Below are 24,572 nucleotides of genomic sequence, written 5' to 3' on the forward strand. Positions count from 1 at the left end.
TTATGACAATGTTTACAATGCAATCTAGATATGGACGTCATAAAAGTTTGAAAACAAAACTCAGCAGCAGTGGCAGTTATTCCCTGTGCTTGTATCTACGTGTGAGACACGTTTGAATAAGTCAGACGGGAAGGCTCCCTCATACAAGTATGCAGCTGTCTTGTCTCACCGTTTTCTGTTTCGTCTGTAATACCACCATAGAGGTTTCATGGGATTTTGTGCTCTGTTTGGCAAAGTGGGAAACCAGGTCTGGCTGCAGCGTTCCAGCTCTGTGCTACAAAGTGCTCTGATTTAAAATGAATAGAAACATACAACCTCTCTCTCTCTCTCTCTCTCTCTCTCTGAATCTCTCCATCTCTCAGCTCAATGTGATATTCCTGGGCATCGCTCTCTACAAGATGTTCCATCACACGGCCATCTTGAAACCAGACTCCGGTTGCCTGGACAACATCAAGTAAGAGCACTCACATCACTCAAATATCCATTAAAGTCGTCCAGAAATAGCACCCCTTATGACGTTTGTTACAGATAGAAAGAATGTTTCAATGCCAGTGTGACAGGTTCGCTTCCAGCAAATGCACGCTAGCAGCTGAATTGTATCGCGTACGACTCAGTTTAAGCCAACTTTTTTCTCCTTCAGTTTAACGACGCCCTGGTTAAAAAGCATCATTTGGATGTTACTCTGTATTCAGCAATTCACACTTTCTTGCCCCCCCCCCCCCCTTGCTATTTCAAAAACCTCATTAAAAGCACTTAAGGTTGTGAAAACCCAACCCAAGGGTCTGGGAGACTGAGCGTGCAAGGTAAGCACCTCCTATTATGCTGAAAGGTTGTGTCAGGCAGGGTTGAAATCAAACAGGTATTATTTTGCGTCTCCACCATTATCTGTGGGACATTGTTGTCTGCATAGGAAAAAAGCCAGGAGACAATCTGACAGACCTGACCTGGTGTTATCTTGATGTCAACATGCCACATGAATATTCATATTGTGTGTGTGCGCTCATGCCAGCACAACTGCTGCGGGTGCCATTCGGAGGCTCTATGTGCCTGGCTGCATGTCAAAGACTGTGTGTGTGTGTGTGTGTGTGTGTGTGTGTGTGTGTGTGTGTGTGTGTGTGTGTGTGTGTGTGTGTGTGTGTCATGTGCGTGCATGCGTGTGCTTTATGTGTGTTTGAGTCTGTTTATTTGCCTATACCTGGCTACTCCCGTATGATATAAAAGCTTGAAAGACAATAATCATTATAAAACTCAGATTCAAACTTTCTTTAGTGTTTACAAGTTTTCAAGTAAAAGTTGTAATACTTTGATATATATATTTACTGTACAAGTGAAATTGATTTAAGTTTTGCTAAGGTAAGTTTCAGCTTATAAAAGTTTTATATTAAAGTTTCAGAAAGCTTTACGAGCGGCAAGACATCCGGAAATGCAATATGTAATAAAAATGCATATAGCCTTGTGAAGTAATAAGAAAAGCAAAATATGTCTGTTTCAAATTCAAAGACCATATGAGTGGTTTTCACAATAAAAGCCTCAACATATAGCATTTGAAGTATTACGCATTTTCGTGTTGTTTATTCGTCTTGCCCCTATTAGTAGTTCTAATAGTCAGTCATGTGATCAATTGTTACTATAAACATATTGATTAGTGCAGCTTTAAAAACTAAAGCTTTACAAGTATTGTGGTCTCATGCAGTGTTAGAAACATACCACAAATTAAACACAGCTTTAACTTTATAGACTGGTGCAGTTAAACTTCTCAAAGTTTCATCCTGTCTGGCTGGATGTGAATGAAGAGCTTTAAACGTTGTTTTTAAAGGTCCCTTTGCCCTGTAGAATGACACAGCATTTTCGGTCATTGTCTTTGATGTAAGCTCCAGCTACCTGGTGTCAGTGCAGATTCGTTCTAGGGACGGTGTAAAGTTGTTTTGGCCGCCCGTTTGCTATGATGGATAAGGGTCTCTGCTCTGTTTTTTTGCTGTCTCCCTCACTTTTTTTAAGCCACTCTGGACACATTAGTCTACTTTATGGCCGGCGCTCTGGCTGTTTCTTCGTGGCATCACATCACTGCTTGTGTCTCAGCAGCACTGTGGCCCTGTCTGCCCTGCTCCTCTCAGCACAGTGATACACACATAAAAAACAATCTTCTGCAAGCATGATATAGCATGCTTTAGCTGCACCATGTCAGACCATACTTTGTTTTTCAATCCAAATGCACTGCTGGATGTTCCTGAGTGGGGCTGTGGTTTTTAAGTGCTGCTTTTGGGCAGGGCCAAAGTGAGACCCGCACTGACTTTACAGTTACCTCAAGATGAAATAAAGCAGAGGGGCGACATTAAATGATGTTCAGTGTTCACTAGATGTGTCACTACTGAGAAACACAGAAGTTGCAATATTTTGAAGTGGCTGACTGCAACAGCTCTTCTTAAATTCAAGCTAGAATAGAAATGTTTACTATGTTCTGGATGCTACAGTGACCTTCTTCTGTATAAATTCTTCCTACAAAAGTTTCCTAGCAACCAACTTACACATTACTAAAGACTTAACCAGCTAAGGCATTTCAATTCTGCAACCAAATGTAGTGAATCACTGGCTGGAAACTAGCTAGTGGCAACTAAGAACTTTACCCAAAAACTTTTTTATTGATTTTGATTTATCAATAGCTGGTGCAACCCAATCTGTGTTTTATTGCTCATCTATCTGATAAAGGTCTCACCATTTCCTGTTCTGCTCTTTTTTGCCATGCTTTGTCAAAGCTATAATCAGGTCCAAATGCTTTCCTGCAATGTTAATAATAGGTTAATCCAAACTTGACATCTTCCGAAGTGGTGACATGGTGAAAGCCATTCAGTGTCACCTCTTTTGTCCTAGTTTATAATCAGATTCTGTGAAATAACAGGCTACGTATTTTGGTCCTATTTGATTCAGGAGTGTAACAAAGAATATGTAGATCACTCGCATTTTGTAGTGATGAAAGAACAGCAATTGGGTTATGACTACAGAATTCACAATGTATGTTATGGTGTTCTTTGTGCTTTTGAAACACGTTGTTTTTCCCCATGTCATTCCTATTGAAGGGAATATCTGTTAGTACTCTGCTCAAAGTGTAGGTTCTGATTGGCAGCAAATCTGTTTTTAGAAACCAACTCAACTGAGTCTCAGAAACATGTGCTTGTTCACATTCATACATATGCACTATACGGACCAGCTAATACAGCCCCAAGCTCAAACAACACTTACTGTGATTCAAACACTGGCAGAAATACAGGCACACCACCTGCAGCCCCCTTGATTGGCTCTCTAGCTCATAAACTGAGGCATGGTGTGGGGAAAAAAAAGATTGCTTAGCAGAGAACTTGGGTACAGCTCCAGACCACGACTGGACCAGAACAGCAGGTACATTCAGCAAAGCACTGATCCCTTGCCCTTCCTTGATGCAGTAAAATATTGACTGCTGGAGTTCTCTGTGTCGTATGATTTATTACACTGGCCCCACATAATGTACGAAAACAACTGACCTCCTGACCCCCGAGACTTACCGACTACGAAGCAGTCTGCAATGTTTCACATGACCATTGGAAAATAGTATGAAGTAGCGCCTTTTTTGTCAGCGGCCATTCATCTGACACAGTGTTTAAGTCGAGACCCATTTCTCACCCGCGGCAAACACATTCAGACGACTTGCTTGACTAGAAATACTGCTTAGCCAAACACATCATGTCATAGTCTTTAACTGGTACTTCTGTTTCATCATAATCAAGTAGAAATTGGTAAGTATGATGACAAATGAAGTATTTCCGTTTTTTAACATGGGTCGAAATAACATTTAGTGTCCAATTTGGTATAGCAGTCAGTTATTTCTGTGCTTTCCGAATGCTCTTTTCTTCGAGTCACCAAGGTGAACAGCTTTGATGATAGTGATACTTAGGGTTAATTAAGTCATTCTATCTCTGTTTAATTAGACGTGTCTTCCTTTGTGTTATCTTCCTGCCGTTTGCCTCCTCTTTATGGTTTGATGTCACATTTTCTGTTCAGATTTCATCACGCTGCCTTATTTTAATATGAATGTTTCATCTCTTCTTTGCTGTGTATCTCCTTTCTCCCTCCCCTCCTCTCTTCTTTTGATTAGCACCCACATCCTGCCTTTTTATCTTAGGCTGTGTTTATCTTTAACATCTTTCTGTTTTTCATCTTCCATTTTTCTTTTTTCCTCCTCATTTTAGCTACCGTTATTATGATGGATGTGTTATTGTAGAATGGCACTGGTAAGATGCAACATTTCTCAGTAGAGGATGTAGAATAGAATTGATATTGTGTTTGATGTGTTTTTTCCCTCCTCACCCTATAATAGAGACAGCGGCTGCCACTGCCCTGTGATTCATGGATTACAACATGACTTTTGCATCATTGTGATTTAACATACCAAAGTTTTTTTCTGAAAGTGGCCTATCTAGAACATGATTGACTGCACCTTGTTGTAGAGAAAGGTGTGCCTTTTGACTTGCATAGCTTCCTATCCGTACAGATTAGAAACTTCAATTGAAATATGCTAACGAGGATGATTTCAAAGATAGAAAACGTCTATATCAACATCAAAAACTTTCGGGTATTGATGTCTTAAACGCTTTGAGGTGATTAGCATTTTAAGCATACCTTTGGTTGAATAATTAACACCCTGTCGAGTTGATCACAGCACTTCCTCTTTTCCTCCCAGAAACAGCCTATAAAAAGACTTTATACAGACTTGAAACAGGTTGAATTGACCAATTGCAATCTCATGCATAAATGATCTGTGACATTGCGATGAATGGCACCTCTGCAAATGAAGTCATTTTGAGGGAAATTGGTTGTAATTTGATGCCACGGTCTGAAGGAGTTCTCTGCTTAAAATTGCTAATTTTTGGAATTCTTGTCGACAGTTGGCACAATAAAGCTTCTGTCTCTTTTTTGTGCTTCAAAAAGCGGAGAAGTGCTCTGCTGCAACCCCCAGAGATGGAACGTATCTATATATATTGCACAGCCATTCAAATAAATAGATGGCTAACTGAAAGCATAGTTGATCTTAAGTCATTCTATTGCTTTGATGCTTTATTTACATTCTAAATTTTGATTAAAATACACATCCAATTAGTAGTATCCCCAAATAACTTGATTTGCCTCACCAAATACTGTTACTAACATTAACAATTTTGAGCATAATGATGCCAAAAAATATGAACCCAGAGGTTTTGTAACTGTTCTATTAGTAGCTTAGTATCAGGCATGCAGCAGTCCTGACAGGATACAACTCTGAAATGCACCCTCTTCGTTTGTTAGTGAGCTGATATGCTTTTCAGTCACTGTTATGCAGTCTCTGAAGTTTTGCCTCAAGGCTCCTTCCATGCAGCTCTCAAACTGATCCCCTTATTTTCATCTGATAACTCCAGACGAAAGATAAGCCATGTGCGATATGAGTCGTAGCCTCTTCATATCCTGTCCACTCGGAAGCATCTCTTATGACCCCTTGTGTCTCCATCATAAACCATTCACCGAAAAAAGACAAAAACTCCACTCGTTAGAGGACAATATTTTGTTCTCTTTGTGCCCACTGCTTGTGTTTCTGTGTCCATTCCGGGGGCAGTCTTCTTGATGAAGTACCTCTCCCACCAGGTCATTAAGACAGCCCTGGGAAAATTATGTTTAATGGTTGCCCTGGTGAATTCATAAATCATTTATTTTGCCGCACACCTGGCCCATTTATAACGGCTTAAATGTGAAAGTCTGCCAGCATTTATGAGGGCAGCTAGATACTTCAGTGAACCAGAATAATTATGGTTATCACCTGTAAAACACCAACAAATCCCCTCCAAAATATATAAATGTATTGTGTTGATGTTTGGATTTGAAGGCTTTGAGTTTAGCTTTAATCTCCACTGCAAAAATAAGTCATCTTCCTTCCTGGTGTATTGTTTTCCTTGTATTGTCTAAATTTGTACATTGTATTTATGGCCACACATGTTTGATTATGCTTTTCCATGTTTTTGTTATGTGATTTGATTTATTTCTGCTTATTTTCTTTTGTCATTTTGCTCTTCTCATATCGCTCAGCTATCAGGATTATGAACCTGAGATCAAGTAAGACAAAATTAGAAGGGCCATTTTCCCATAATTCCATCTTTCATTTACTACTTCATATGAACAAATCTGCACCAAATCCATCTAGGTGCCTCTCTGAATCATTAACATGATTTATGTTGCAGTACTCAGTCATGTTGAAGGCAGCATTAGTGTGCACACAGCACTCTTGTCTTAGAAATACGAAGTCTGCAGATGTGACAAGCAAGATTAGTTTTAAATGGCACCTGTATCTTTACTGTGCAGTCTATAGATTTGTTAGCACTGTAATGTAGATATGCTGCTCACATTTGTCAGTTGTCAGTCCTTTTTTCCGTATCTGCACCCAGTTTAAAAAAAAAATGGTTGACATAGTTAACTAGAGGCAGTGGATAAATACTTGAAATACCTCAAATGAATAGTTACATGATTGAATCAGTTTAAATTACCGTAATTATATCAAACTTTATGTAGCCTAATTAACAACAGAATAGGTTCCATGTAGATAAAATCATATTTCTGGACTGCCTGGCAGTCACCATTCTTTATGATGTACAATATCTAGGTAATACAATAAGCCTTAGGGAAAAAAACAAAAACTAATTTACAGTTATTGATAACATCCACAATGAACAAATAAGATACACACCATAAAATAGACTCATCATGGTACGTTCCCAAAATACATTAGTCTTAAGAGAGACAGTTTTCAAGAGTTTTCACACTAAGAGTATGCAAGTTCCATCTGCTGTGATATTTAACCATAACAGTGATATGATCAGCAATGATTCTGATCACCACCTCATGTTGCTCACAGCAGCTGTAGGTTGATAACGCCTCAACTTCTGCTAATTTGGATTGCATGAACCTGGGAGCCAGAATATCAAAATATCCAACCACTGATGTACACAACAGCAGAGAAGTTTGCCATATCAGGTTTTGTTTACACAATTCTCAATTGTGATTACCTTATTATACGATATTGTGCTTTTCTAATGCGTGCCACTCAAATTAGAGGCTGCAGAGAGAAAACATAACTGCCTCCATCAGATGGCTGTTAAAGGACTTAATCAACTCAAAGGGAAGATTGTCAAGCATGCAGGCTGTTGGACATGAAAGACGCGGGCAAGAATCTGATATTAATCTTTACTTCTGCACCCTCTTTACCAAAAAGGGTGCAGGTGAAGAAATGAGTGCCACTTCTCTGCACAGTGTACCCTGCGTGAAGATAGAGCCCTTCATTCTTAATAGACTCTGTGTTGTTATTAATCTCGGTTCAATCTTTCAGCTTGAGTAAGAGTTTACAAGATACTTATCCGAACCCTCAGGTAATAGAATCCAACATGTAATGTACTCATGTAAATAGTCTTCTAATCAAAATGCCATATTTGTTACCGTCCCATTTATACAGACCTCCACTATCGAATATACACATTTTGCAGTTTTATCATTATCTATGGCTTTTCAAACTGTCAATGGCATCGCTTGAGAGAGTTCAAATAAGGATAAGAAAAGGTAGCAGAGACAGAATCAAAAGATAATATTAGAGCCATTGTCATTTCTCATTAATGTCTTCCCCTTCTTCATTCTTTTGCTTTTTCTCCCTCTCATAGTAAAACAATGATAACTGTGGATTAAATGATACGTTTTTTTATTTCTAATTTAGTAGTAGTACACACCTCAGTTCACATTGATGCTTTTAACCTCCATTTATTGTCACAAAATATTGTGTTTGGTACAAATAACACATCTTCTAACAAGTTTAAAACCAGTTCTAAACCACCTTGAGCATACAGACTTTGTCAAACAGTTTGTAAGATGGCTGTTTGTTTATATTTCAGATCATGGGTGATTGGGGCCATTGCCTTGCTATGCCTGCTGGGCCTGACCTGGGCCTTTGGCCTGATGTACGTCAACGAGAGCACGGTGGTCATGGCCTACCTGTTCACCATCTTCAACTCCCTGCAAGGAATGTTCATCTTCATATTCCACTGTGTGCTGCAGAAAAAGGTACAGGGTCATTCTCAAGATGTGCTGTGTGAAATCAGCTGATCGTTCGGTTAATTTCATGCTTCAGTAATTATGCCAGAAAAGCATCTCCTAAATGTGCCAAGTATGATATTGTTACCCTTGGATTTGGTCTGGGTAGCTTGCATTGACTGTAACAGTTCTTTTTATTCCACACAGGTGCGTAAGGAGTATGGGAAATGCCTGCGTACTCACTGCTGCAGTGGCAAAAGTGTGGACAGCTCCATCGGCTCTGGAAAAGGCACCGCCTCTCGTGCTCCAGGACGCTACTCTACTGGGTCACAGGTGGTGAAATTATGTCATGCTCCCTTTTATTTTCTTTATTTTCATTCTCATTTCACTATGATTGACAGTATCTTCTTTGGCAGGACAAATGAACTCAAATTTGGTTCAAGATTACCACTGAACTTTTTCTTTGATTAGTCAGTCTGCATAGCGAAAGCGACCAACCCCTAGATTTACTAATCCATCACATTCCACAGATGTGCACCTCCTTATAAATAGACGCAAGAACAATGTCATGTGTTGGACGTCTCCCTACCACAGCTTAAGTTAGTAAAAACTTTTGAGAAAATATTTTAGTGGTGACTGTATGGGTATGCATGATAAATTGCAAGGAAGTACAGCATATGTCCTTGTTCGGAAGTGATAGCAGGGAAACATAATGCCTGTTAAGCTAAACATCTTCTAAGTACATAAAGTCAGTCTGCAATTCGTTTTCACTGGAGCAGGCTGCTCATTGGCTCAGTGATGCTGACTAAAGTATTGGCTCGAGCTCTGTGAGGAATTTGTTCACGCTCACAGATGCAGATTGGACTCCCTCTGCCAAAATATGGTGAATTCGGTCCCCTTGTAAACTCAATTGTTAATGGATTCCGCCCACATTGACCTGAAGTATAGGATGCATTGCCATGATACACTGTAATTGAACATAATTTCCATATTCTAAAGATTGTGGTTTCCTTCCAGTGTTCCGTTATATAAATAGTCCTTAGAGTCAAGCGTGCAGTGGCAACCCACGATACAAGCTGGTTTCTGCACACAGATCAAAGCGTTTAATTATACACAGTGCTTTGACAAGATGGCTTTAACCTCACGCTCAGTCGCTTTATGTGAGCAAGACAGGAATGGAAACACTCAGAAAGACGTGCTTGTTTATTGCTTACTCTGCGGCATCTAAATGAATGTGTAATCAGCAAAGCACATTTGAACCCGCTGGCTATGAATGGTTCAAGTTTTTATCCGTCCAAAAAAAACAAGAAGCAGCAGCAGCAGTGTCATTTCCAACCCATCTGTATCTTCAGTGCTCGGAACAACATGACGTACAATATGTTAATGAGATCGTCTGTGTCACTATATGTTCCTGTTAGATTATAAGAGCTGTGCGTCACCTGGGGGTGACACAGAAGTGCCGTGTTGATCATAACACATCTGCGTGGGCATTTTTTTCCACATCTTTTATGCTTTCATGTATAAAAACATGCTCAAGGTCTGAATGTCAAATAGAGAATTGCAGGAGGTGAGGGTGCTGTGACATTTGCTCCAAATTTAGATAATGATGATGGCAGTGCTGATGAATTACAGAAAAACTTAAAAGCATTGCGACATTTCATGACTTTACTCTTGGGCCATCTGTTATATTTTGCATGTGGTTAACAAAAAATGCTGTTCTGGTAATGTAGAGATGATACTCTCCTTTTATATTATTATTAACAATAGGAATGATGCCCAAAACCACAAACAAGACCATTAATAACCCTTTATGTGGAGCATTTCATCACAAAACATTTCAAACAATATTTTCTTTCCACCATCACCAATCTATGTCTCAATCTGAAAGTCTCTGAAATCCCCTGCCAAGGCCGTCTGGCATAGGATAGAAAATATCCATCTCTGTGGTTCAATACCCAGATCCTTAGCTTGTGCAACAGCCCATGGGACTCTAACATAATTAACCAGGATGAACCCTTTCGGATTGAGCATTTGCAACCTGAGACACTGATTCTGAGAGCTTGACTGCTGACTTTATTATTGACCTCACCTATCCCAGTACTGATGCTCATCTTTAATTGGAGGTTTCTTATACACACGGCTGACATGGTTTATGGTTTTAAAAACCCAATTAAAAAGCTGACAGTTATTATTTTCCCTTCATTGTGCTGTGAAGTAGGTGAGTGTAATCGAACTTCTAAAATATACAAAAAATGCTGCTTATGTGTGGTTGATTTTCAATTTTTTTAAACTAAGTTATCCTCCATGCGCAGACTTTGCCTTTTTCGCTGTATTTCTGCAAGTTGGGAGTGAATTCTGACGTGTTTTGACATGTTGTTTGTCCCTGCAGAGCCGCATCCGTCGAATGTGGAATGACACGGTCAGAAAACAGTCAGAGTCTTCTTTCATGACCGGCGACATCAACAGCTCTGCATCACTCAACAGAGGTACTTGGACCCGCAGCACATAATTACTTGAATGACACCTCAATACACCGGACTTTACCCTAGACTTTATTACTAATACCAGATACAGTTTTTCACAAAAGCTTCCCTGTTTCCTTGATTTGTAGTTGCAGTCGCTTTCCATTTTAGAAGGACACGTAGACTATAAGTATGAAAACACTTTATTTTATTTTTTTAAAGCAATGCTTTCAACTACAAACCTTGAGTCAAGGTAAATCAGTCATTTCACAAAAGTTTGAACCAAATACTCCAAAAGATTAAAATTGAAAGTAGAAGGCAATTTTCTGCCCAACTGTTTATTATCACCAAATATAAAAGCAAGTTAAATGTCACTACTCAAATTGCTTGTTGCATTGGTCAACACTTTTGCCTGGATGAAAGAAAACGTGATTGTGAATACAAGGCAGAGATTGAAAGGATAAAATCCTGATTTGGTGTCATACTGCTTCAAACAATTGTTTATCAAGTCTTCTATTTTTTTGAAGCAACAACAAATCATTTCTACCAACTAGTAAATTGAAAGAGGTTACAAAAAGGACTTCAATTAATCTAAACAATAAAAAACACAATTTAGTGAATGCAATGAAATCAAATTGTTTATGAATATTCTAGTTGTGGGGCATTTAATAAGACTGAAAGAAAATGCCCCCAGTGCAAATTTGATTTGGAGGGCTCCAGTTCCACACTGCTTGCTCTCTAAATTCGCTCTGGGCGCCTGCTTGCGTCGACACTAATGCATAGTTACAATGATGGATTAATGTTCGACACGGGGAGGAAGTGTCAAGATCTCAATAATTAGACCCTCAGCTTAGCACCATCAACAGACACTGCCTTGATCCATTGTGGAGAGGCTAAATTGGGGCAGGAGGTTGGGCTGCAGAGAAGTTGAAGAAAAGCGTACAGAGATCTTCCATAAAGGCAAAAAGGCGGAGCTAGTAATTATGGGCGCAATTTGATATCCTTGGCTTCTAACCAGGCTGGATTTGATAGAGACAACACTCACGAGTGTTAAGTATGTCCCGCCGTCACCAGTATCATAAGTAACAGATGCAAATAGAATTTCACTCATCCTTGGCTGCTCCCGCGTTGTTATTAAGGTATTATGAGTTGAGGAGCGAATATTTCCTGCTGATTTGTCCTTTGGATTTCCCACATCCCCGGCTTCTCCCCCATTTGGCACCTGAGAGCGAGCTTGCAGCTGACACTCATGCTGCGCTCCTCTCGAGAGCAAAGTCATGCAATCATCTCGATTGCGTTGCATGTTCAATTTATCCCAGCATTCTGGATTATTGCACCACACAATCAGTGCAGCTTTGGAAATTGTCCAATTTATCAAACACAGACAAAATAAGTGGGGGATCTGTCATTGGGAGGATTCAAAGGGGGCTAGTGTTCTTGGCATACACTGTAATTAAGGGGAAGCAGCAATAGCAACAACAAATTACTGTTTTCTAAGCTAAATTATAATATGGCTAATAAATACTAAACCCAAACCAAATATTGATTAATGCTGAAAGATTACTCTAAATCAGCTGTACTGTTATTATAAGAATCGTCTTATTAAATATAAAATATTCACTCAATAAGAAAACCCTCAAAAAGTAATAGACCAACTTTTGAAAAGATGGGGAGTCACAATGTAAAATAAAAATCTTTCTCCATCGGTCCGACAGATTCAAAGCATTAGAAAAGAGCATTGCACACTGCCATATGATCTAATCGCGTTTTACTCGTGCCCTTATATAAAAGACATTTACCTGCTGGGGCATAGCGCACTGGAAGCACGCGCATCTATTGTCCTCCTGAATTTGCTGCTTTAGAAATAATAGCATCATGTTGACAGGTCTTGTAAACAGGAAATGAATGTGAATGTTCCCAGCATACCTGCTATTCAGCATAATGAATTCCAACACTTTAAAATAAATGATTTGTATCAACGGCAAAGAAAAACAAAAACATCAGGGAATCCGCTCCATTCATGTTAAGGAAGATTGCAGCCCTCAAATCTGCAGCTAATAACAGGGCTCAGACTGTAAAGGTGTCTTTGGTGTGCTGCTATGTGGTTGTTAAACTGATGTTTCATTTGGACAAGATCCTAGCAACAAGTACCTGATGACAAGTGTCTCATAAATAGAAAATGAGCCTCGGATCTGTTTGTGAGAAGGAGGCACGGTTAAAGTAATAACTACCTTGACCAAAGAGAGGACATGTCACAAGGCTTGTCAGGATTGGTAATTTAGCTGGACTGTGTGTGTGTGTATATATATCTATATATATATATATATATATATATATATATCATATAAACAATATTATTGTCAGTTGGTGATATTCTAATTTCATGTTAACAAACACAACGGGCAATATAGAGGTCAGCAATTTACTTCCATTTTACTCTAAATGGGAATATAATTTACTAAATGAACATCATGCCTTGTTTAAGAAGTATCAAAACTAGCAATTGACTTATTGTTGTAACATTAGGAGTCGCCCGCTGCTGGCCATTAGAAAGACTGCAAGTTCAAGGCACTTCTGCATTGGCTTCACTTTTCAGAATTGGAGGTTGCCTCCTGGTTACTACTGTAGTAAGCTAGTTTGCTCGGACATGCTAATGATTGAAACAAATCCAGTTTAATCTCTTTTTTTCAATAATTTCTGCTCTCATGTTCTTGGATTTGAAAAAAACCCCCCAAAAATACCCAAATTTGTTGTATTAGCTTAAATGCTGAGTAGCCCCATGCACACCACTTCGTAATACGGAGAAATCCAAAGCTTGACAGATCTGCTGTTCTTAATTAACGTTACCACATTCTAATAATTGTTATCTCTGTTTGCAAACAGTCAATACAAATAATTGAGAGCACTTTCTTTTTTTTATATAACATCAGCCTCAAAGAACAAATAGTGTCCTGATTGACTATTGTATTCTGTCCTGTTTGAGTCTAGAAATGTAACAGTCCATGTGTTGTGTTGGCCATGTCGATGCTTCTTTGTAATTTATGTCTATTAACACCAGTACGCTGCCTCAATGTGGAGCACAAAAACAGGCTTAACACTAATGGCCGCCATTAAAGGTATAATATATATAGGCACATTCTCGCTTGCATTTATAAACACAGAATTAAAAATGTGCCCCCCACCCCTGTGGCTCAGCAAGCCAGCGAGTGAGCTAGAGAGAAAGAGAGAGAGAGAGCCATAGTGCATAGTGAGACATAGTGCAGCGGTGGTTGACCGGGCTAGAGAGTGACTGACAAGAGGGAATAGCGTTAATAAAAACAAAGCTGTAAATTAGTAAAATAAAAATAATATTCTTATTGATTGCCAGCGGTTATTCCCACCTCCTGCGGGAAGGTGCAGAGTTTTGATTGAATGCAGCCCAAGGCACGTTTTCCATCGCCTTGTATCAGGCGGCGTTTGACCAAAGATTGAAGACAGGCTGCACTCCCTGCTTTTTGGCTATGGGTAACATCCCTACGTGGGGTATAAATGTTTTTTAACTGTCGCCCAGAAATATCCCGAGCACAGAAAAATTAGAAGAAAAGAGAAAATACAGTCAGAGGGCAGGGTTTCTGCAGATACAGAGACCTCCACACACTTCTAGTGGCTTATAAGGGATGACTGAGAGGGATTATTTTTGTATTAGTCTATACATTGTTTTTTTCGGTAATTCTTTATCAATATAAGGGGCCGATTAGCCTTGTCAGTTCAGCGCTGCCACTTCCATGTAGCAAAACCTCACATTAATGATCATGTGATCATTTTAGTGTTAATGGCTGTCATTGCTCAGCTGCATCTGCCCAACTGATATGTATGCTCTCTCTCTCCTTCTCTCTGTCTATATCTCAATTTATCTACCCACCTACCTTTTTTTCTGTCTCAATTCTTTTCTTCTCTTCTGTTTTTTTTCTGTCCAACTCTGTCTCTTTCTGGCTGCTCCAGGGGCTATGGCTAACCATCTTATACCTAATGCACTCCTACGTCCTCATGGCACTAACAATCCCTATAATACATTGCTTGGGGAATCGGCAGTCTATAACAACCCTCTGGGCATGTACAACACACAAGGTGTGCTAGCTTCTTTTCATTCTTTAACATTGTGGCTAGGGCAGTGTTTTTTGTTTTTTTCCTGTCTGGTCCTGGAGAAACTGTGAGGTTTCACATCTTTGTTCATGCCCAGAAGCAAAACGCAACTTTATGATTGGAGAGATAAAAGACTTATACTGAGCGGTAATGCCAGTGTTCACCCTTTAGTGTTTTTACAGGGCTTTGATAAAAAATTTAAAAAAACACTGCCCTAGGTGTTGTGTGTTAGCATTGAACAAATTATAGCTTTGTCACAAAAATCCTACAGGTTTGTTCTGCTGTTGGGTTTTTTCATTGGGGGTGTATCGTGGCTTCTGGTCAGGCCATGCCATACGGTTAAAAAATACAAACCCAGACATTTGGCCAATGTAGACATTGTAAAAATTATGAAAAGTGTGTGCCTGCTGGTAGCTAGATACATCCCCAGTCATTAATTTTAAATGTGCTCTGATGTTGTCAGTGAAGCTTGCGTGCCATGTCTTCTCTCTCTCTGTTTTGAGCATTTCTTTCTTTTTATGCTGCTGTTGGATCGTCAAACATTGTTATTTGAGATGAATGTAATTGGATCTGATATTTAAAAAAAAAATGCAATTCATCCGTATTTCATAGCAAAGAATAGTCTGAAGAGAAAACAATGAAGGTTACCATTAATTTGATTCTCTTAGTGTTTTAATATTTTCATGAATATGATTCCTTCCGTTTTAAGCCAAAAAAAGTTCGGTTTTCTGAATCCTTGAAAGATTAAATTGCCCTTCCATTTGGAACTTTTAATCGTCAAATTGCCGTTATTTTGCTTTTTCTTTTTTTTGGGGGGGGCAATACATTGGTACTTGATTAGAACACCAATACAAATGTTAGATTTAAGTATTAGAAACCATCTCTGATGAGCCAAAAATAAATTAATTTTAATCTGGGATCAGTCTGACTATTAAATTAGCTTTTTTTCTGTGTGCAGCGCTTTTATTATTCGATTCCAACTTTTAGCAGTCACTATGAGTTTGCTCTAACTTTGTGATTCTGTAAAACTGAGAAACTTGTGTGAAACTGAGATAAAAACTCACAGAGTGCTCTGATCAGGGGATAATTTATGTAAGCAATACAAGTACTGCATCGGAGCCTGTGACAGAGGGCTATAATTCACTTACGTTGCCATAGATATTAAAGAAATATCTGGATGGATGAAAATGCAAATGCGTCAAAAGATTTACTGGTGCATTTGACACTCAAGTACCGTTGCCATGTTTCACCCTAAAGATTCTGCAAAAAGTCATAGCAAAACATCTTTACTTCGATTTATTTCCTTCTTTGATATGTTGTGGTTCTTTCTGTGGGTAAACAATATTTGCACGATAATATAAAACGACTGCTTTCCAGAAGCATTTTCTTGATGCGTCATCAGCATACTGTATGTGCGCATTTCTCTTCTACCTGTCACTGTTATGCTTATTGTGTTTTCTTTTTCTTCTTTCCTTCCCCTCATGCTGTCCCAAAAAAGAGCCCTACAGAGAGACAAGTATGGGAGTCAAACTAAACATTGCTTATCAAATGTAATTGACTTTGGCTTTACTTTCTTTTCACTCGATGCTGACAAAGGAGTAATGAAAACAAAATGTCATTCCCTTTGGAAGTAAAAGCATTCTTTTATGACAAAGGCCCTCACCATTTCAAATAGACCTGTACAAATCAGTTTAAATCACATCCTGGACTTCACTGCTTACTGTACTTTGCACTACTTGTTGTATAAAAAAAAAAAAAAAAAAGATTAGAGGCAAATATCCATTGGACTGTTTGGTATCACCCCCTGATTAAGTTAATCCAATTACAGTCACTATTTAGACTCGCCTCAACATTTAATAAGGCCTATCAGTATTAAATGATTTGTATTCTTATCAGTGAATATTGAACACCCGTGCCTTTGTTAATGCATTTCTTTTATTTATATTTTGCTATTCACTTTGATCAAGCCAGCACATGTTTTGAAGGTCTCATAAAAGAGTCCTGTCAAGTTTTAAAGAGGTCAAACTTGTGGGCTTGTGTGATGTAGTTTGAGTTATCGTCAAAAAAAATCATGCTTTGATGCTGATGGCATAGACTTGGTCAAACTGATTAAAATATGAAATCTACATGTTCACGCAACAGAGAGAACAGAAAGTCTCATTCCTTCCATTGTGGGTTGAAATGATTGACTAATTAATGACTAGAACAGAAATATCTTTATTCCAGTATGACAATGTTTTGTGCAATGCTCAAATGGGACAATATGGCTGGGGTCAAAATGTACAGCTGTTGCTCTGGTTTGTGCTCACTTTAAGTGTTAAACGCATGGCTATGATGTTTGTCTTTGTTTGCTTGAATGTAGTGCGTAAGCTTTGTGTGTTTGTGCTGTGCTTGAGCTTGTGTTGTTACGTGTCACACATATCAGTGTTTTCACCACTTCCATAGAATACTGAAAACTGAAATTAGGTCTTAGAAAGTGTTATTTTTGTAACAAGGTAAGTGTTCATGATACTCATATTTACAGGATATATATATTTTTTTGTGCTTTATGTCTTTCCTAATCCAAATACTGTAGGGTCTTACTTACCACAAAGTGCACTTTATAGAATTGTGTGTGACATTACGTGCTGAGAGTGCTTGGGGTTCAGGACATATTTCAGAATAATAGGGCTACAGAACTTGATGGGTATAATTTGTGTTTGTAAAAGTGGCTGACATTTAGCTGTGGCAATTACATCCCATCAGATTTCACCCTTCTCATTTGCCCACTCTACCCCCCAACCCAACCCATGTTTGTCATTCCAGAGGGAATCCTGAACAATGCCCGGGATACAAGTGTCATGGATACTCTACCACTGAATGGTAACCATGGCAACAGTTACAGCATCGCCAGCGCTGAGTACATGAGTGACTGCGTCCAGATCATTGATCGGGGTTACAACCACAAGGAGACCACACTGGAAAAGAAGATCCTGAAAGAGCTCACCTCCAATTATATCCCCTCCTACCTCAACAATTCCCACGAGCGCTCCACGGAGCAGAACCGGAACCTTATGAATAAGCTGGTGAATAATGTCAGCAACGGTGGCAAGGACAGTGGCTACGGGATGGGTCTGGGAATGGGGATGGGCATGAATGTGGCGCTGAGCCTGGATGACCACTCCACCTTTGGTCTGCACCACGACGAAGGCCTGGGCCTGGAGCTAATCCGCGAGGAGTCCAACGCCCCGCTGTTGCCTCAAAGACCGCTGCCGTCCCTGCAGGCCGTGGACCACCTTAACAATCACCTCCACCAGTCAGCGCCGCCACCCCTTCCTCTGCCCCACCACCCCTTCTCGTCCGCCACCACTTCCTCGTCTCGGAGGAGGATCCCCCAGGAGAACAGCGAAAGCTTCTTTCCCTTACTTAATAACGAGCACACCGACGACGAGGGCTCGTCCCCGAGCCACAACCACCAGAGAGACTCCCTCTATACCAGCATGCCCATGCTGCCCGGCCTGCCGGACGTGTCTGCAGAATCTGCTGACGGCTCCAAGGACGGCGGGGACGCCAAGAGCCCAGAGGCCAGTTCGGACGACGTTTACTACAAGAGCATGCCCAACTTGGGCTCACGTAACCACCTCCATCAGCTGCACTCCTATTACCAGTTAGGGCGGGGCAGCAGCGATGGCTTCATTGTGCCCCCAAACAAAGAGGATCTATCTCCAGAAGAAGCCCAGCCGGAGCCCTCGCACCTGGTCACCAGCCTATAGGCCCGACACCCTCCCAGTCCTCCAGTGTCCCTCCTATAACCGTAGTCCTCTTCCCACGTGTCCCCTTGTTCCTTCAGTCGTTGGCAGTGGTAGCCTTTCTTTTTATTCCGTGTCCCGGAGACTGAAGCAGAGCAAATGACTGTACTCTCGCTTTAACTGACCACAAAAAGGATATTATTGCTACGTACGGGGCCTAATATGTGACTATATTTGGTTAAACATTGCGGGAATCTGTTGATGTTGTGTTCCCCCCCCTCCAACCCTGTGTGGTTTGGCGTGTTTTGTCTCAGTGTGAAAAGAGACAATTACTCACACAGGATTTTTAGGTCTCAGAGATATAGTGTGACAGTCAAAATGAACTGCATAGCCCCAAACTATACAAGTCTAAACTATAGACCTCACCAGAATAAATGGGAAATTTAAAAAAAAGGACTATTTTATTATACTTCTGTATCTATATTGACTTTTTGAAAGATTTTCTTCCTCTTTGGTGAGTTGCAGCACATTTTGTTTGCTGAAGTGTCCCTTCGATGAAAAAAAGACAAAAAAAACCAACAACTACACAAACACACATTTTGAACAATTACCATGAAGGAATTATTGACCGTATGCTTTCAAGCATAGCTGTTCTTTTTCTTTCATTTTACTGTAATAACAGTTGTTAAAAGAGGGAGAAAAAAAACTAATAAGATAATTATGAGATATTTCTATGTAATTGTACAGATAACTAGCATTGCACACAGTAGTATGCTTTTTTTGTTCCGAGCAAACCCTTTGTCTCTGTAAATGTAGTGGTTAGGAGCAATTTTGTTCTGTTGTGCTGGCCTTTCTGGTTTTCTGGTACCAGTCTGTTTTTTGTTTTTTTTGTTTTCCTCTTTTATCACTTTCCAAGAATTGACCGTCTAAATAGAAGCAAAATAACACAAAAAATATCACAACAAAACACTTATCGTGCTGGCTTTTTTGTGCTACATATTCATCTCTGTTTTTTCAGGTCTACTTTCTGTTCCAGTTTGATTTCTTTTCCCTTTTTTTTTTTTTACTGTGTAGATAGCAGAGCTCTGATTCACAGATCGTCAAGGAGACCGATAAGTCCAAGTTAATCATGAGTTGTCCCTCAGAAAGGTTCATAGTGCATTCTGCATCTCTATTGGCATTCGCTTGTGCTTCGGGAGAGAGAGGAAATTGAACATTGATGAGCACTAGGCACTTGTACAAAAAAGAAAGATGGTTGTTTTACTTATTAAAGAAAGAGCTTTTGGAGTGAGAAAAACTGGAAGTGTTTTTGTTTTTCTTCCTCAAGGAGAAAATATATTTATTTATCTGTTTATTAAACAGTAATCAAATGGAGGATGGAACTAAGCTTAGTGGCACAGATAAGTTTTTATTATGGGCTATGATTATGGCTTCTTATTTATTCCTTTTTGTAACGGTTTCCAAGTTGAATGACCTCATAACTAATATTTGTTGTAACAGTGAAACTTGTTTGCCAACAAATAAATTACTGACTAAGATTTATCACTTAGCTATGACAAAAGTTTTGTCTGGGTCTTGGAACTCTTTTATATGGATACCAGCAAAAGGACCTCCAAATGATGGAACGATCAATTCATTTTTGTTTAAAATTATCAGTTAATATCCCTCATTAGCCCTCTGTCCATTTTAGTGCCAAATAATTTTTGGCCCAGAAACAGTGGATGTGCTCTGTATGCTCTGGTCTGCTTTACAATAGAAGCAGTGATTTCATAAGCTGTAATAAATATTTCAATATCATTGCTGGTGTAACCAATGAATTCTTCACAGATACTGTATGTTTTACATGAGTTTGATAAGCTAAGCAGGAGACATGAAAGTCACCTGGACCATTCATCCTGGAAGAGGACAGGAAGAGAGGTAAGTATGCCCTGTCTTATAAAGTAAATATTAAGTCATAGTATTACAGTTGTTTTATGACTAGCAACTGCTCTAATTAGCGTTCTCAGGAACTAACTGTTTGCAACCTGCCCAACACCAAATGACAAACTGACCAAGTTAGTAACCCTCTAGTGAACATTACGGAGCATTCAGCAGCTAAAGAGTCTCTTATTTTTTTCAGGAGTTGGTGGCATTGCATTGAGAAAATGAAAAGGATAATTAATTAACACACACAGATAAAGTAGTGAATTGAAAATGTGTAAGAATAAATACACATAATTCGAGGCCAACCTGATTTGCACAATAAACTTAATATGACACTTAAATATTGTATCACTGCACCTATACACCCAGTTTACTTAATTCATCATATATTGCTTTTCTAGACTTTTTCAGTGGACAAATAAATTAATTGTAATACTGTTTTTATGAGCGGTCACAAGCTTTCTGTACTTTTATCTCATAATGTTTGCCTATTGTATTTCACTATATCCTGTTGTAGCATATTGCAGGAAGAAAAAGGGAGAATTCAGGCAATTTTCACAGAGCTAGTTCTGTGATTGATGGCTGAGTCATTGTGAAAAATGATGCCAGGGATGTTTGGCTCCTCTTATTACAGCCTGGATCTTTCATGGGCCCATATGCTTAAAGAGACAGTTCACCCCAAAATCAAAAATACATTTTTCTTTCATTTACCTGTGCTATTTATCAATCTAGATTGCTTTGGTGTGACATTTCAGCCCTATATATGTCTGCCTTCTCTCTAATATAATGGGACTATATGGCAGTGGGCTTGTGGAGCTTAGTGTTGAAATACATACATTTGAAAATCTCAACAGCAATGTCTGTTTCCAGATATCACACAACTTCATTTAGGAGCTATGGTTGAAAGAAAATAATTTCTGCATGAAACTGCTCATAAGGTCTGTGATTTATTTTGAGTAACTGGGTCATGATTTCTGTAGAGAAATATTGCGGTTAAGATTTTCAAATGTATTTTTTGTTCTCCATTGTATTGGAGAAAAGGTGGACAGATCTACGGCCGATCCCTCCAGATAAAGGCAACTCACACCAAAACAATCTAGATTGATAAATAGCACCACCGGTAAAGAAAAAAATCTGTATGTTTGATTTTGGGATGAGCTGTCCCTTTAAGCACAGATCTTCACTTAGAGATATGACTTCGGTGGACAGAGAGAGCTCTGTTTGTCGCCGCTGCATCATTTTGAATGACATTTACAAACTGGGGCGAGTCCATGAAATCTGCTGAAGATGCCACTCTGGCCCCTTATCCACTTTATTAATAAGTTGGTAAGCAAGCTCATAAGCTACCCTGGCCTCCAGACACTGGCTGGGAACATGCTTAGGCAGCACAAAATGCCACAGCGAATAAACAGCACTGCAGGTCCCTTCCCGTTGGCTTTGCAGACTTATAATGGTGTATGGTTGTTTACTGGCACATAAAAAGACGCAGACTGCAGTCAGTGTATGATATTTTAAAGTCAATTGCTATCTTTAATTTACGCTGTTTACTCAAGTGAGAACATTTTCCAACTAGCACAAGTGTATATAGATTTTTACTTGCTAGGCCATCAGACTTTAGACTGAGAACCTTAATTGCTTGAGGTTTTCTGCTTAGCTCCCTAACCGCAAAGTAAGTGATGACATGTGCTCAATGCTCTCAAAGTAGAGCATTTCAAAGGATTTACCACATAAATTATCAATATAAAGTATTTGTGCTTTTTTTTTTTGGTCACAAGATGTTCAGGCAGTTAAGCAGCGATTATTATAGGAACTCACAACAGTCTCTAACAATGTCTGTGTCCTTATTTCCAAGTTTAAAGTAAAAAAGAAAAAAACATACTTTTATTTACACTTTTAAAAACTCTTAACAGACAATGGAGCATATGCTTATGATAGAAAGAACTAGACTTTTTTTCAAGCCCCTGAGGAAGCTCTCTGGCAAGCCGTTTCATTCCACAATCCCTGACTGTGACTGGAGATATCCTTGTTGCTGACAGTTAAGGGCGACCTCCCTGCATCCTACCTCCAGCTCTTAACCATTCTGCAATCCTACCATCTCTCCTAATCCTTGACTGATTTATTTGATTTTATCCTTGATGTTACTGGATATTAAAGTCATCCAATGTACTTTTCTTTCTAAAATCAATATAATTTGATATGTTTCCGATAGCACATGCGATTCAGAATCACGCCATTCTTTTCAGATTTGATAAAAATGTTTGGAGCCTTAATTTGCCATCATTGATGTGACTCACATCCCCTCACGTCCGTTGAACATTTTAGCCCAGGAGGACCGACACTATGGATGCGTAGATAAGGACGAGTGTCCATTTGTTTCTGGTAGAAACGGTGTATTAGAAAACTGTTGTCCGCCATTCGTGTCTACACATGTGGCTGTAAACAGCTGTGCATATGTGTGCTCACATGTTGTGTTTGAGGACGTGAGTCTGCATGCATGAGGACGTGAGTCTGCATGCATGTACACGTGAGTGAAGGAGCGGCTAGAGAAAGGTGCATGCCATGTGAGCAACAGTGAAGGAGTATCTCAGATGTGATACAAAAGATGACGCATTTTTTATATCTGGCCCCCTAGTGAAAAATCAATGGCCGAATGCCTGGCAGGATTCCAAAATGAAAGGTGAATCAATGTCATCTCAAGCTTTGTGTATTGGGACAACTTGACAGCCTTAGCGCATAAAAGAAAATACCTCTCTGGCTTTTTCTTTTAGCCAAGATAACATTGATTTAAGATAGGGGGGGGGGGGGGTTTGGTCAATATTTGCTGCTTTGGGGCCCAAAGTGTTCAAGACTTTAGGCAGTGGTTGTACTTGGGAAATTAAAGCTTGGTCAGTAATGAAATAAAAAAGGAAGGTCACAAACTTGGAGAAACTTAAATTATTATCAAGCATATCAATAAATGACAGGGTTATCATCGTAAAGGTCTTGCATGCCCACAGTAAACCGATACAGGAGAGTGTGAAGGACCTGGGAACCTATTTTCCTCATCAGCTTTTTACTATAAGCGATGAGATCCGACATGACCACAAAATGTCCTTCCAAAGATTGTACAGTTTTTTGTTTTTTTCACATGAGAGATTTCTATTTTTTTTGTTTAGTGTGAGCTTGTTGGGCTTTGCTGGCCTTACTTATTTAAGCATAGCTCCACATAGTTCATTGTGAGCAGAGAGGTCTAATCAGCCTCACTAAATGAAATCACCTGGAGGGTTTATGTGTCTTTATACACATTTACATTTACTTTTCACATTTTCTGAGAAAGAAAACAAAGTAATAGTTGACTAAATGTTCATGTATGTTGTACTATCTCTGGGCTGGGCTGGGAATTTAAGATTTTTTCTCTCCCAAGCAAATTGTATTTGCATTGGATGTTTTTTAATCCTGATCTGAAACAGCCCAACACAAAGTAAAAAGGGAAATATGCATGTAATTTCCAACAATAATCTTATAAATAAAAGAATAATTACAAAATGTTTTTTGGTGCTTCTTTATTTTGCAATTAAATGTAACAGTTCGAATTGCTCAAGATCATTTGTGAATACGAAATTTGCCCAATAATGTAACGTTAAGTCTCTCGTGAGTATAAGAAAGTGATGCATTATGGGTTGTTTGTGACCTGACGTGAAATGTTCCCAGGCGAGTTTTGACGTTTCAACCTGACAACCTTTTTTTCTGCTCGAGTTAATTCGCTTCAAAAGTGGCGAGTAGAAGTTTAAACTGTGTGTTAGTTCACGTAGTAAATGGGATGGAACTTTCTGGAACATCTCTGTCCAGCGACCAAACAGTATGGAAATACCAAGTCACGTTTAAAGGTGCCAAGCTTAACATTTAGGGGAATGTTTTTCTGGTATCTAAAATGGAATAGTACAGTATTCGTGTACTTGGCTGTGACTTTAAAAACACAATGCAGGAGTTGCTCTTGAAAACCTACCTGGACAAGAAACACAGGTGAGCTCACAGAGAGAAGAGGCTTCCAGGTCAAAGACGACTGTTGGGTTTGGTCAAATGGAAAGTGAGTAAATATCCCCAGCTGCATAAAGAACAGGTTTAAACTGCCATATCCTAAATGAGTCTATTTTCTTGTTGGTAAATTAACTAAATCCATCAGTAAGGTTGTTTTTAGTTGTGTTTTTATTTTTATTTCATTCTACTGAATTAATATCAGCTTATTTGGATCACAACCATACATGTTAAATGTGGTTTATTTACCTTA

General features: G+C 39.2%; 1 protein-coding gene across 3 annotated transcripts in view; it reads left to right on the forward strand.

The window, feature by feature from the left end:
• Positions 1–20,117, forward strand: part of LOC129093018 (adhesion G protein-coupled receptor L3-like) — a 211,525-nt gene extending 191,408 nt beyond the window's left edge. For all 3 annotated transcript variants that reach the window (XM_054600880.1, XM_054600882.1, XM_054600881.1), the window contains 5 exons: positions 363–454; positions 7,932–8,100; positions 8,278–8,403; positions 10,460–10,556; positions 17,460–20,117. In XM_054600880.1, the coding sequence (XP_054456855.1) occupies positions 363–454; positions 7,932–8,100; positions 8,278–8,403; positions 10,460–10,556; positions 17,460–18,406 (1,431 nt within the window). In that variant the 3' untranslated portion in view covers positions 18,407–20,117. The remainder of the gene's footprint in view (positions 1–362; positions 455–7,931; positions 8,101–8,277; positions 8,404–10,459; positions 10,557–17,459) is intronic.
• The last annotated feature ends 4,455 nt before the right edge of the window (positions 20,118–24,572 follow it).

The sequence above is a fragment of the Anoplopoma fimbria genome, chromosome 7 (assembly GCF_027596085.1).
Source record: "Anoplopoma fimbria isolate UVic2021 breed Golden Eagle Sablefish chromosome 7, Afim_UVic_2022, whole genome shotgun sequence".
In the NCBI taxonomy this organism is placed as follows: Eukaryota; Metazoa; Chordata; class Actinopteri; order Perciformes; family Anoplopomatidae; genus Anoplopoma; species Anoplopoma fimbria.